This window comes from Apiotrichum porosum (assembly GCF_003942205.1).
Source record: "Apiotrichum porosum strain DSM 27194 chromosome Unknown scaffold_2, whole genome shotgun sequence".
NCBI lineage: Eukaryota > Fungi > Basidiomycota > Tremellomycetes > Trichosporonales > Trichosporonaceae > Apiotrichum > Apiotrichum porosum.
This window is the reverse complement of record NW_021167109.1, coordinates 2,931,533-2,946,011: the sequence shown is the minus strand read 5'-3', so window position 1 is coordinate 2,946,011 and position 14,479 is coordinate 2,931,533. Positions and strand designations below refer to the sequence as shown.

The window sequence follows — 14,479 nt, the reverse complement described above, 5'->3', positions numbered from 1 at the left end:
CACCCCACTGTCACCCGTCACCACCACCACCATCATCACCATCACCACTGCTCTGCCTGTGACGACAACAAGATGTTCGACGCACCGGTCTCCGGTGCCAGGCAAGACCTGTCGTTTGCAGACCAGCAAGAACTGTTGGCCTTCATCGAAAAGCGCAACTGGTTCGAAGCCAAGCTGGAGGTGAGCTTTTTATTGCCTTGTCATTTGCTGACAGCCGTCCAGTCTCTCAAGGCCCTCGCACCTGTGTATCCCTTTGTGCATCCGCAGCTCGTGCGCGATCCACAAAGTACCGCAGGTTATTCTCGCGCAGGCGCCGACAACTCGCCGTGGCGTTTACCTGACCGTGCCCAGCTGGCTGCTTGGGTTAGCGAGCGTAATGCTCTTGAGGACGAGGTCGATCGTTTCGACGACGGTGACATGGAACGCATGAAGGAGAAGACGCGACGTAAGTCATTGTCGCCCCGGTACATGCTGATACCTGACAGAGATGACGCGTGTACCTCTTACCCAGCCGTCCACCGATCTCGTCGAGGTCACTCTAGACCTTATTTTGCTCATTGACCAACTCCTCATGGTGCTCCGACAACGAGGTTCAGTTCTGGACCTTGCGTCTCTTCGTCTTCAGTGGGACGACCTTCGCTTTGAGGCCAGCCGCGAAGCCGAGAGTGTCAAATCCGAGATTGACCATGTCGTCGCGGAGGCCCAAGCGTGGATACCAGGACAGAACGGACCCGACCGTCATGACAAGCGCGGAGGTCTCAGGCACCATGCGTCTGTGTCACGTCGGTTGAATGCGTCGTCCAACAGCTCCTTGTCGGACGCCGCCGCCTCTGCCGCTACAACCCCGGTCACGCCCTCGCCATCGTTGAACAACTTGCCTCCCTCGCCCGGAAACGAAGCTTCGCCGCCCAGAAAAGGCTCGGCGTCCCCTTCCAAGGTCGTTGGACCAAAGTCAGCCCTACACCTATCCATTCTCCGTTCACAGCTCATCGGGCTTCAGACTCGCCACCGTAACTTCTCCTACACGTTGGTCAAGCGCAGCAGCGGTATCTTGGACCGGATGATCGATTCAGCTGGCCGACTCAAGGGTCTTGGAAGTACGGACGGTCCACACGAGGACAAGGAGGGAAGCGGCGGTGCTGTGCCTGAGGAGCTGATCGACATTCAAGAGTCGATTGAGAACCAAACGAGAGACATCGGACAACGTGTCATGTGGTGTGGTCAGTTTGAAGACCAGTGCCGCCAGGCACATCAGCATTTCATGGCCTCGACCCAGGCCCAGGCAGCCGCAGATGACGTGCTGGGCGAGATCGAAAAGGCCCTCGGCGAGCCGGCCTCCAGTACGCGTCATGCCACTCTGGCAAAGCTCTACAAGGACGCAACCGTGGCGCTTCCCCCAGCTGTCGATGCCACGTTTCCACATCCATCGCATCCCGACTATCCCTCCAAGGACGAACATAATGCTCTCATCCTCGATACGATCAAGGCGACACGCCAAGGAGCCCAAGCACGGCTGGATCTCGCTGGCCACGCGCTCGCTTTCTACGCCTCGTTGTTAAAGGCACGGGAAGCACTGCTTGCACAACAGAAACGTGTGCAGACTGTACGCAGACAGCTCGTTGAGGCAATGGATCGTTTGGAACATGGTACCGTCCACGCCCCTCGACCTTCCGTAGGCGCTGTCGCCGACCAGGGAGGCGAGTGCACCCACTGGCTGCAAAACATCCACGGGTGGTTGTCCGAAGGTGATGAAGTGGTCCGCTCAGCAACCGACATTCATCAATCGACCATGCTCTGTGTCATGCAGTACTGCAAGTCTCTCGTCAGTGCGCCAATGGCAGTCAAGCCACTGCTTCCAATCGATGGGCTTCCTGACGACCTGCGACACGTGGTCGCCGACGACGCTGGCGACCTCGTGGCACATGCCCAGCGATGTGCCGAGCTCACTCGCCTTACCCGCACCGATGCAGAGGTACTGCCCCTAGTGGTATGCATTCGGCAAGACTACCAGGACCTCACAGAAGATGTTGAGTCCTTGTCTGGTGACATCGTTCGCGCAGTTAATCAGGCTGCATGGTCGCCCCAGGCCCCCGAGTCGCAACACATCCATTTCGAGTACCAAATGGCAAAAATTAGCGATCGCGTTCAAGCCGCCAACGATGATCTTGAGCGGCTCAAGGATGTGGTTGGCTCCCAATCCCAGGCATTCACGCGCCTCACTGCCGATGCTTCCCACATCCGCGATGGTATCGCCGAGTCACAGCGTACTCTGGATGTACTTGCACTGGTCGTTGGGCAGGCCGAGACTGTCCGTACGGTCCAGTGCACAGCTCAGGGGTTTCTGGCATCTATAGACGCCATCCATCAAACCATGGCCGATGAGCAACAAGCCACGGCTGGCTTCATCACCCAACTCAAAAACGAAATCAACGAATGGAGCAGTGGGCTAGTTCGACAGGTCACTTTCATCTCTGAACAACCGCCCCTTCTGGGTTCTGGCCCACTAGACCGTGGAGAAGTGCCATTAACGCCGCCGCTCACGCCTGTGAACGACGCGTCTCCAGACACCTCTACGATGCCCGATTTTTCCACTCTCGATATCCGGGTGCGCAACGAGGTCAACCACCAATCGACCAGAGTGTCATCTGCTTTGGCTCACCTCGTTTCATCTGCAGAACACGCTGCTTTCCAGCGCTGGGCCAGACCGGTTATCGAAGCGACATCGGCTCTGTCTACGACTTCGGACCGTCTGGCAGCTGTTCTCTCTGATCTCAGGCACAGTGTTCTGAGTGCGAGGGCTGCAGAGGGCGAAGCCAGGCGAGATCTCGCAGTGGAGGTACAGCGCACAGGCAACGAGTCACTGGCTCAGCTTGTCGTTGGGACTCAGTCAATGATTGCTACTCTCAACAATGCCCTTGGCGCAGACGCATCTGGACGCATCGACATGCATCGCGCAGGTGACATATTTTCATCATCGGATGTAGCACGCGAAACCGCCTTGGCCCACATCAATGAGGCGGAAGAATGGAAAAAAGACTCCCGTCAACTCGTTATGGAAGCCGAAACGAAGCTCCAAGCCAACCAGGACGACATGGTTATACATGCCGGCGATACTACAATGGCCATCAAGGACTTGGACGAGCAGCTGGAGGCATTGGAGCTGGAGAACGTTGTTAACCCGTCACCTGTCGCTTTGCGTACAACACCAAAGCACCGCCGTCTGCCTAACTCGCGCATCGCCCAGAAACTGGCCTCTACGTTCTGCAGTATCAACCAGTCTGCCACAACAATAGCACAAGCAAAGCCAAAGTCACCCGAGGTCAACCGCTTCCTCAACAAGCTCAAAAACGCGGCTAAACTTGTACCAGAGCTCGATGGGCTAGCAGAGGTTTCGGAAGCATCGGCCGCGTGCGACAAGGCCTTCAGCCGCCTCCTCGACGCGGTGGATACACGGGTTGAAACTTCAGAAGCCGCTCAGGGGGAAGCTCAGGCGGCTGTCACGGCGTTCGAAAAGATCGCGGAAACTCGCATGTCTGATGCTCGTGTTGCAGCTGAACACAAGCGCGTCACCCATGCGTGGGCCGACCTCCGCAGTGTAGCCGAAAACGTCCCCCTGCCCAGCAATGCCAGCAACGCCTCAGTCACGGGAAACGTGGTGTCTGAAAACGTGGTCACGAAAAAGAAGCCGAGGGCACGCAAAATGTCCTCCGCCATGCCCGGCATGCGACCTACATCAATGGCACCACCTCCACCGCCAACATCAAATGTGTCTGAGCCTATTCGTTCGCGAGTCGTGTCGGACACGCCAACCAAGGGACGACTCCGCTCTCGAGCGTCTGTGGACTCCGTGCAAACGACACCGCGGACTCCTCGACCGCGCCTGAGTGCCCCTCCTGCGCCAATGTCGACTTCAAAGCCCCATGGCTCAAAACCTTTTACACCGACAGTGCCACAGCCGTTCCAGCTTTCCAGCTCATTCTCCAGTTCATCGCGGCTGTCGCGGTCCACGTCAGGTCCAGTGGACATGGTGACCCCAACCCGCAGTCGCCCCCGCCTCAGCGCGCCAGCGTATACCCCAACACTGGTTCGAAGCCCCAGCTTGCAAAGAGCCAGGACAGCGAGGAGTAAATTGGATGATGCGGTTGCCCAAGTTTTGGATACTTTGGATGTGGGTGACGTGACATGTGGTGGGTCTCGCTTACAATTTAGGTCGATGTCCCCATCGTTCCAGCCGGTCGTCAATCCCCAGATGAGTGGAAGGACGAGTCCGGCCGCTACTGGATTGGAACTGGTGGGCGAGCTCGCCTGTGCTTCTGCCGCATCTTGCGCTCGCGCACGGTCATGGTCCGCGTCGGCGGTGGTTGGGTCGAGCTATCCCGCTATCTGCTAGACCGGTTTGCCGACGCACTGGCTGAGGAACCTGCGCAGTCGTCCAAGTCACCAGAATGGAAGACTATGCCGGTCGCCATCACAAGTGCGACGTTGGCAGCTTCAGTTTCGCTTTCTGCCTCGGTCCGCTCTGACACTGGAGTCCCGCCGCGAACACCAGCCCGCCCACCACTCCCACCGACCTTGGAAGGTTCTCCACTGACCCTTTCCACGCCTGACCGCAACAAGGTTCTAGTGGCAAGTCCTGTCTCGGGTAATGGAAGTCCCCTCATTCCTGTTGTCATTCGCAAGGCCAGCGAGAGCCCCAGTATCCGCGAAAAAGAGCGCAAGCAGATTCAACGACGACCCAGCTTCCTCTACGAGGCCAGCGCCCGTCCTTGAGCTACCAGCGCCCTCCTTGAGCTACCGTACCCCATTGACATAGACTACATGTATTCATTGCCATGGCATCGATGTAATCACGCAGTGCAACCAACGGTGGAGGAAAGCAGAGGTGCATCGACGTGAATAATCATAAAACCTAGTTCTCTCCTGCCATGGACCAGGTGTAACAGGCGGCGACAGAGCGGTAAGGTCGCCAAGCATCGGTGAGCGTTTCCATCTCTGCGGGAAGAAGATAAACGCCGCCTCTAGGAAACAGTCAGCCTGGAGGGGAGGGTGGGAAACGTACTTGGCCTTTTTGCCAGCGAGCCGCGCCTTGAGTTCATTCAGACTCAGCCCTGGTGGCAAGGGGGCCGCTCGATGAGCACATATGTGATCCCAGCCCTCGGGAGTCGCAAGGATCGAGTCAGGCGCCTTCGGTGGGAGCATCGGATTGGTACTGGCACTCGGTGTAACAGGCGGCGGGCCAGGTGTCGAGGGGAAGTTGGACGGTGTTGCTGGCGGTTTTGAAGGGGTGAGGGTCGGAGGCGGTGTTGACGACCGGTTGACATCTGTCGTCTCAGTGCGCTGTGATGAGGACAGATCGATCTCGGTAGTCTGCGAGGCTTGTGATGGCAGAGGTGTAGCGGTGAGAGGAGTGGAGTTGGCAGTTCGTTTCTTGGGAGTACCCTTTGGCGACTTTGGCGTCTTCGGTGTCTTCGGTGTCGAAGGAGGCAGTTCGCCGTGTGCAGCGAGGACCCAACGCAGGAGGCCTTTCTGGACACCTAGGTCACCGACTGGAAGAATATCCTGCCGCCGCAAGGTGAAGATTAAAAGCATATCCACAGTCCATCGCCCAATTCCCCTCACAGCAATGAGAGCCTCGGCGATCTCCTCGTCGCTCCCGTTCAGCAAAAGATCATCAGTCAACCGTCCGGAGATAAAATGTTGCGCAAGTTCGATCACTGCTGATAAGGACAATGTTCCTTCGTTTAGGAGGACTTACAATACTCGGCCTTGCGCGTGCTGCACCCAACACCTTTGAGAGCCATTACATCCGCGTTGGCGACTTGCTCGCGTCTGGGGAATGGGCCGTCGCGCTGGCGTTCGCTGTCCACTTCACCACAAAAGTGTTCAACAAAGCGCCTGGTAATACTTTTCGCCGCCATCCATGACACTTGCTGCCCGATAATGCTTGTCACTAGGGTCCGGAAAGGGTCGATGTCTTCCGGATGTGGCTCCGTAGTAACAAACGGGCGAGCAGGGATTGACGCAAACAGCGGGCCGAAGCGTGCATCCACCGCAGTGAGGTGCGCCACGCACGCGGGGAGGGAGAAAGGTGGTGGGGGTGTGCGGGGTGCCCTTGGGACCGACGGTTCAGCCTTGACTTCGTTCTTTACGGTGCGTTTGGCCTTCTTGCGAGGTGGAGGGCAGACCGCTGCGTCGACCTCAACTGACGGGACGGCGATGGCAGACACGGTCGTGACGGATGCAGACGGCGTCACTAAGAGCGCAGAGGAGCGCGAGCGCGTAACGCGGGCTGGAAGAAAAGGCTTGGGAGGCATCGGGTGGTCTGGTGAGTAGAGAGCCAAGTGGTGCGAGTGGGGAAGAGCTTGATCATCAACGGGTGACGTTGGGTCGTGTATTGTTAAATCGGGAACGACAGACATTGCGGTCAATGTCGGTTGAGTCAGCTCTCAGGGCACGCGGAAGGATATCGCGGTACATTAATCGATTATTTGCCGATCAGCCGATTCCTGTTGTTTGTGGCACTCGTTATCCCACGAAACGACACCAGTGGCCAGTGGTTGCCTGAACCCCGCGCAGTGCGCAGTGGCCGCCCCACCCCGATGAGACGTGCGGTAATTACATACATTGTCAATGTAACCAAACCCATCCGGCCCATTGGGCTATGACTTGTTATCACACGGGCAGGATCAGTGCGCACCCACATTCATTCCTCAACCTCACTCCTGGAGGTCGTCCAGATGACTCGTTTCTCGTTGCTGAGTTGTTTTAATCGCTGAAGCCTCTGGAACCACGTAGTTTAGACACCCCGACGTGACACTTGACAAGTTGGACACCGGTATTTGTTGGGTTGCAACATGTGATATGGTAATACAGAAGACGATGCAACTTTGTTAAAGTCAAAGGGGACACTCAGCTCAGAATGCGTCGGAAAGATTTCCTCTCACTGGATCACTGTCCTTAATAAGAAAGCGTACGGAGATAGAGCAAACGTAACTGAAGAAAGGTGGGGAAGACGAAGGAGGGACCGATGTCGCAGGAATCCACCGCGCAGGATGCAGCTTGCGCCGCGAACGATGGAGCCTGAGGTCGCTTGTGCGAGGAAGGGTAGATTACTTCCTGCCAATGAGGGTATGTACAGTACATACAGGAAATTGGAAATTTGCAAAGAGAAAAAAAGAAGGAACGAAAAAATAGAAGAAGGGCCCTAGCGAAGAGCCTAGTCAAAGAGTACCGATCGTTCTTGCCAACACCTTGTCTTTGATAGGGTGGAAGGTTCATGTGTGTGAGCTATATTCCCCCTTCAAGCGGCCCAGAACTTATTTTGGACCAATATGCGAAATGCGACCCAGTCACCTGCAACAACACTGGGAAAACTGTTAGCTTCTCCACCCGAAGTATGAAAATCGACTGGAAAGGAAGATAAGACGAGGAGCTGCCAAACGTCCAAAGTAGACCGACCCCATTTTTTACACAGCGCGGATCTGGCGAATCTCTCCCATATCCCCTCCCCCGTCTCCCCCCGTTTAGCCCAAACAAAGAGTTGAACAGTGGCCTCCACCTTCGTCTGGGGATGGGAAACAAAACACGATTAGGCAAGGGTTCGACTACGAGAGGCACGCACGTTATCTACTGATGTGGTTGTCACCACTGGGGCAGAGAGACCAGTGGAGGTCGCTCACGGTAGACTGCGACTAGACATACTGCAGGGGTGGGATGCATTGCATTGCTACCTCCAGGGGTCCACCAGAGGCCAGAGGCATTGAAGAACCTTACCCGCAGCCTGACTTCTCTTTCTTCATGGCAAAGATGTTTCCGCAAATATGTTTCTCGCTACAACTGTCTCCGCATCCTCGCCATCACCTTCTCTACAATCCATGGGTCTGGCACTCATTGTGGGATTTTGCAAGAACGCTTTTCCGTGAGATTAATACCATTTATGACCCTCAACCGCCTGAGGGTGACGAAAATATGCCAGGCGTTCAGGAGCTCCAAAAACCAGTTGACTGCCTGGAGGAGCTATCCGCTAGTTGTTGTACACGGGTATTGAAAATCCTACACATATCTGTCTCACTTGGACGTTGCCCGCAACAAGCTTTCAACTGATGACAGGAAGGAACAAAAATAAGAAGAAGACAAGAACCATTGAGGAACGTCAGTGGCTCCCTTAGTTTTTAGTTGCTTTCAAACACGGGTGTACTGTACATACTGTACTCGATTTACACCATCATACGCACTCTAAGTGAGAACATATGTCTTGCGACGATAAAAGGACCACAAGATGCGGACGTGAGATGCCAGCTTGTGTGTCTGACGCTTTTGCTGCGCGGCCGCGCGCTCCAGAAGTGTCCACATGTCAGAATCTGGTGATTGTGGCACCTGACAGCGCCAACTTCAGTGGGCCTCATATTTTATTGTGTTTCCATCGACCGCCGTAACACAGCGCACAGCGTAAACCTGTCTAGTGTCCCTATCTTTGCTCTATACACCATTCGTGACACGACCCATGCTGATCAGTCGCAATGTCTGTTTCCGTGGACCAAACATTTCACGATAGATGATTGCAAGACATAACCACAAACCGTCGAGGCCATCAGAAGGTAAGGGAGCATAGGATGTATAGCGCCTGGCATGGCGTGGGGCGCTTCACAGCCTGTGGTCACAAGGTGGGGGTAACTCGAGGTACCATCGACCGCAGGTCCCCTCAGAGGGAGCTCACATACCAAGATCCTTTTACCAGGAACCATGGCTATGTGGCCATGTCAACGGACATGGACAGCGACAGAAATTATATTAAATGTATATATTTAGTGCAATTCCGACAAATCCTCACAATGATTAATTACCTATTCCACTGATCACTGAGATATCATTTCTCACAGGCGAATATTTAAAAGTTGTGCTGGCAGTACTCGGCTCTCTGTCTCAACAATTTCCCTTGCCATACTCAGAAGTTTTGAAAAAATGTGGCGACTTTCTATCACAGTTCAAACATCTGAATCTAGCCGCTGTATACCAGCAAGTCAATCTTATGAAGTTGTAGAATAATTTGTTTGACAAGTGAAAAAAAAAGAAACGCCAACGCCCCAGTGGGCAAATGCATTCACCACTCCTTTCACCATATATATACCATACGCTATATTCACATCATGGACAGTCGCTCTTCTGCTAATATTGCCATAAATAACCATTTCCATCATAATGGGTTAGTGCGTGCTGCAACAACAACACATTATCAATGCACACGGTGACATGGTCGCCTTAATCATTCTGGTACTGTGCTCAGATGCCAATTTGTGGTAGAGCCAGAATCTGGCGATTGTGGCGCCCTAAGACACAGCCAATTTAATTAGGCCTCCATTTTATTTTGCTTCCATCTATAATGACATACCTCTGTAGACGTGTCTAGTGTTGCTCTTATCGCTCTTTGCACCATTCTTGACAATTTGGCAGTTGAAAAAAAAAACCAAGCCCCTCCCTGTCTGATGGCTGTTCACTGGATCACTGGTAGCATTTGGGCAGTGTGTTTCGTTTGGTGGATCCATCACAATAATTTATATTATCGGTGTGCGCTATGTGTGGTCGAAGAAGTGTGAGGACACTAGACAAACAATATTTCTATATACAACAGGCTAACAGCAATGGCAGCCGGACTCTCTCGATGGGTTCAGTGTGCTGGTTACATTTCCCGCAAAGCTGAGGATCCAAGGTATCCCCAAAGACCAAGGGCATTCTTCCCGTGTCATCCTGCACTTTTGTTTTCTCGCCCGCTGACTACTTTATGTATTTTTCCCTACTGACTATTCATTCATATAGGTATTCTCACTGCTATGCAAGTCTCTACCTCTGTATTGATTCATAGTGATTACTCAATATGGATGGGTAATGTGGTTACAGGGCCAGCTCAATCCAGTGGCCTCCGCAAGCCCTAGAGACTTCCCTCCTCATCTGTAACGTGAAAGACTTCCTCGATATGCCTGACCGCGACAAAAAAGCTGCACAAGCCTCTGGAGCTCGAGGGCGCCGACGATTACAGCCAATGACACATCAGCCTTACTTCATCACATGTAGCAAATGGACTGGCTACCTCCATTGAAAGGATCACTCAGCCATCCGCAGAGATCCAACCACTACACCAAACATGGTATGTTGCCATGGGGCTCCCCCATCAACAGAGATGCCGGCATTGCTGGCCTCAGAGTCAGTCAATTGAACCCCCAAAAAAGAAACACTTTCCTACACGTCACACTTACCGTTCTTACATAGAGTGAAGTTGGTGTCACAATAATGCTCTGCAGTGTATTAGTTACATTGCTGAGCGGCACCGATTTAATGTCGCTGAACCAGTGCCCAGTAGAGCTCTCTAGGGACTCGTAGCTCCATTGTCATTGTAGTCCAGTTGGGGAATGCCACAATTAGTCACGGAATAATGTTCTCTGGTGGTATTGATCTGTTACTTTTCTGGATTGGTCGTACATAGAGGGAGATGTAGCTAGATCGTGTCCTCAGAACTCCACACTACCACCAAGTGAAGGACGCAGACTGATACCACAGTGCCATCCATAGTAGGAACGTGAGATTCCCCTACCCTCGGTCTCTTTGGATCTCTGAGTGCTAGCTACTCTCCTGAGGATGTTGGCAATGTTATTGGCAAAGGAGACATGCAGGGATGTTCACGAAATGCGCATTTTATGTCGATACACTTTGTTGGGCTGTACATGAGTTCGATAGGGAAGGTACGATCGATGACGACAATAGCAATCAGTGTGGGTGGGAAGTGATTAAAATAAGGTACCAACATGTTTCACTGGACATGCTTCACTGATGAACAGGTGTATGAAGTTCATTCCGGATGTGCAACTTCAATTGAGCTCACACAGTTTTACGAAAAGCTTTGAACTGTGTAGATCAGGACTCCATTATGGCAACCCCCAAAGACTGTCTGATTGTCTACCATCACCATGACGCATATTTTACATGCTGCTGGCTGCTGGAATGTTATCCTCCTTTATGACAGCACCAAACGCAAGACAGCAGCAACAGACCAGTTTATGTAGAAGCAAGCTGAGCTGGTAATAAGCTGGCATTCACTCGGCCACTGGCTACTGGCGACTGGGTATATTTGTAATTCCTTTGGATGAACCCTTGGCATGGAAAGTAGATATATCTTCACCGACTGTGGGAGTACGTTGTGGTAGTAATTTACTGTCACTACAAAGGTTATGGCCCCCTTTCCAGCAACCCAGTTGACTGACCATCACCACATGAAACACCTTAACATTATGGCATCAAGTTCCGGAACGTGAACCATAATTAATTACGTCAATCAAGAAAACGGCTGCCTGTGTCGGATTGGAATGAAAATCAATTCAGCGCACCCAATTTGAATTGTCAATAATACATACACATGCACAGTACTGGCTTTGTCTCTCCTTCACAATATTTCTACCATATATGTGGTTGTGTACTTTCGCTGTCGAACCGCAGGGTGATTGCGCTTCCCCTGGGCTTAGCTTGCGTACCTCGTCGATCGAACCGACGCCAACGATCACAAGCGGCCGCTCGGCCACTCACTGTTTCCATGTCCAGCCAGTGTCGACCGCAGCAATCGCTACCAACGGACTGTACCGATCGACGCTGGCGCCTGACACTAATCCCATATATAAGGTATGACACCAACATAGTAAGTACAGTACATATTAAGGTAGCTTGTCCCTTTTTTGTTTTGTTCAGCATAATTCACTTTTAATTGTGTTGCGTTCACCATTTCTTGTTGACTGATGCGTAAATTATAGGGCGGTTTTGGTTCAATTTCCATGTCCTGTGAATGCTGGTTTTGTCAGGATGATGTGGCAGGCCGTGGTGTAGAACATATCGTCCAACAGCAACATACCTCCCGGTTGCGGGGGTTATGGGATTCAGGAGGACCCAACACAACACAGCTATACATTCAGCAAATCAGCTATGATGCTGGGCCGAGCACCCGTCAGAAGTAAGCACACCCCCTTCTCAGCTTTGATTCAATCTTTCAGTTTCCTGACCTAATAAATGGGATCGGAACGGCTGCTGGTCATCGTAGGCACATATAACGGAAATCAAAACGGGGGGCAGCCTTGTCTTCACGTCATTGATATTCGTCGCAACTGCCCCCATGCTGCCCACTGTGCTCCCTTCTAACCACCAGGAGGGACGTCCAGGATTGCTGGCCCACTGGCCTTAAAAGGCATACTGCATGAAGGGCACCATATTCGGAACTCACGTTTAAAGACCGCACATGAACAAGGCAAGTGTCGTGAACCCTATGCACTATATGCCATATTGTACCGCGGGCTTTTGGTTCTGTTTCCTTACGCTTCGGTAGACAGCCCACTTGACTGTGTCTGACATTGTGCGCTTATATTGTCTTGGAAGGCTTCTGGAGAACAGTTAATGTATCACGATTGTGTAAAATTGTAAAATTACAAAGCAAACCCCCATCTCATGTGGGGTCTATGTATACCATGTGCAGGGCACAATGGGACGTCTCCTCACTCCTATAAACGCAGTTTGACGTGATTCCCATTTGGACCTGAAAAATATTGATTTCATTTGGTCTGCGCAAGTCGATTCAATCAGAGAACATTATAATTTGGGAACGTGGTTCGTCGATTACCACACTCACGTCATACGACTATGTTCTCGCAATGGCAGACGAAGCGTTCATGCTACCGACTGTTGAATTAAGTCTTCAACAAAACATGTAAGACTCGAAGCCGAGTTCTAAAGGCGGGCCGAAGGACCTGCATATTGCTGGAATCTGCCGATTATATACCGTAAGATACAGCCAATTTCATTAGACTCTTGTTTGATTTTGCTTCCATCTCCAGTAACGCACTGCTGGCAACTGTACCACTGTAGATGTGTGTCGTGCTCCTCTTATTGCTCTATGCATCGAATCTTGACACATATCCTGTCTACAATGAAGGTGCGAAAAAAGGGTCCAAAACATTAGCTTGCGTTAGAGCCGCGGCGCATTAGCAAAGTGAAATGGGTGGTGTCGCTGACACGGGTCTTGATCACCTTTTACCTGTTGCTGAAACACTCATCTGACTGCGCGCGGCACGCGCGCGCCGGCGTGGTGATGAGAGTTGAATTGTGCATAGGCTGCTAGTACAATAAATACAATACAGCCACCAGTCCGACTTTTGCTTCCATTTATTATATATATATTTAGCTTTTTGTTTACGTCTCTCCTCATTTATCAATCTGTGTATGCCTCACGCAATCCTGACTGGAGATCAATGTCAGCGAAGTTTCCATTAATTAATTAAGTTTTGACAATCTTCGGGTGGGGTGATTGTAAAATCAGGTCGATCACTCCTCTCACATATGGGCCGCTCCCATTGGGCCTATGCGGCCAATGCACCAGGGGTTCTACAAGGTGTCTACACTTTGCAGCTTTAAGCATGATCACATAATGTATCTGGAAGTACTTACTATCGGTACATCGGTAGTTGAACAACAATCTTTGAAATATGTGGAAAAGTCCGAGTGTCGTCAAGTATGGATCTACGCTGTAAGGAAGGTCTTAAGGAAGGTCTTGAGAAAATTTAGGTTCGTCATCTGTAGCAGGAAGCGCCTCAAAGCCTTGTGGTGAAGCTGTTTGAACTGGATTGCAATCTGTCATACGGTATTTTTCAAGTCGGGCTTTGTAACGGCCTGACCGCAGCCCATTACCCCAGTACAAGTCCAGCCACGGGCAGTACCCCATTACGAATCACCAAGCAGACAGGGCTAAGGACACAAAGGGCACTGCGCCATCCAAGACAACGACTTGCTGCACGTATTGCCCCACGAACATGGCAATGTCGCCTCTCGCTCACCTGTATTGCACATCAAGGTTGATACAGCGCACCGCGCCTTCGCCGAGTGAACAGTGTCATCTTCCAAACCTTCAAGGCTCTCCAGCCTAAGCCGAACGACCTTCATTTTCCACATATTCCGGTTTTCGTGACCTCATTGGGTCGTAACAGCCTTCAACATAGTGATGTTGGGACATTTGTAAAAATCCCTGGGCACGATTTTGGTACATATTGTCGGAATAGTGCTCTGGTGGAACCAAGTACCATTAAGGAATGCGGCTTTAATGTCAACTTGGTGACATTCAACGTCAAAATAATTTACAAACTCGAATAGAGTCCTTATGAGCCACAGACGAAAATAATTCTGTATAGTCAACTCCCTCAATTTGAGAGTAGCCTTTAGCAACCCATTGGGCCTTGTAGGGTGCAGGTTTGCCAGTGTTGCCATCGATTTTGCGTGTAAAACCCCATTTGGCTCCCACTACTCTCAAGTGTGGTTGCTTTCCAACAACTTCCCAGACTTTGTAATTTTTTTTTTTTTTTTTTTTCATTTTCGCCGATTCCTCCCTGATAGCAGCTTGCCAATGCTCCCACTCAAATAATATGCCTGTTTGAAAGTCTGAGGGCAGTCTGCACATGGG

The 14,479-nt window shown here is 51.7% G+C and overlaps 2 protein-coding genes across 2 annotated transcripts; one reads left to right on the top strand and one right to left on the bottom strand.

Annotated features, from left to right (window-relative positions):
- Positions 1–72: 72 nt before the first annotated feature.
- On the top strand, positions 73–4,770 carry EHS24_005164 (uncharacterized protein; the record flags this gene model as incomplete). Its single annotated transcript, XM_028620699.1, has 4 exons — positions 73–180; positions 223–445; positions 486–4,168; positions 4,210–4,770. The coding sequence occupies 4 exons, from the start codon at positions 73–75 to the stop codon at positions 4,768–4,770; spliced, it is 4,575 nt and encodes a 1,524-aa protein (XP_028479671.1).
- A 139-nt stretch (positions 4,771–4,909) lies between these two features.
- On the bottom strand, positions 4,910–6,419 carry EHS24_005163 (uncharacterized protein; the record flags this gene model as incomplete). Its single annotated transcript, XM_028620698.1, has 4 exons — positions 4,910–5,018; positions 5,060–5,559; positions 5,620–5,650; positions 6,073–6,419. 4 exons carry the CDS (start codon positions 6,417–6,419, stop codon positions 4,910–4,912), a joined length of 987 nt encoding a protein of 328 aa, XP_028479670.1.
- Positions 6,420–14,479: the final 8,060 nt, after the last annotated feature.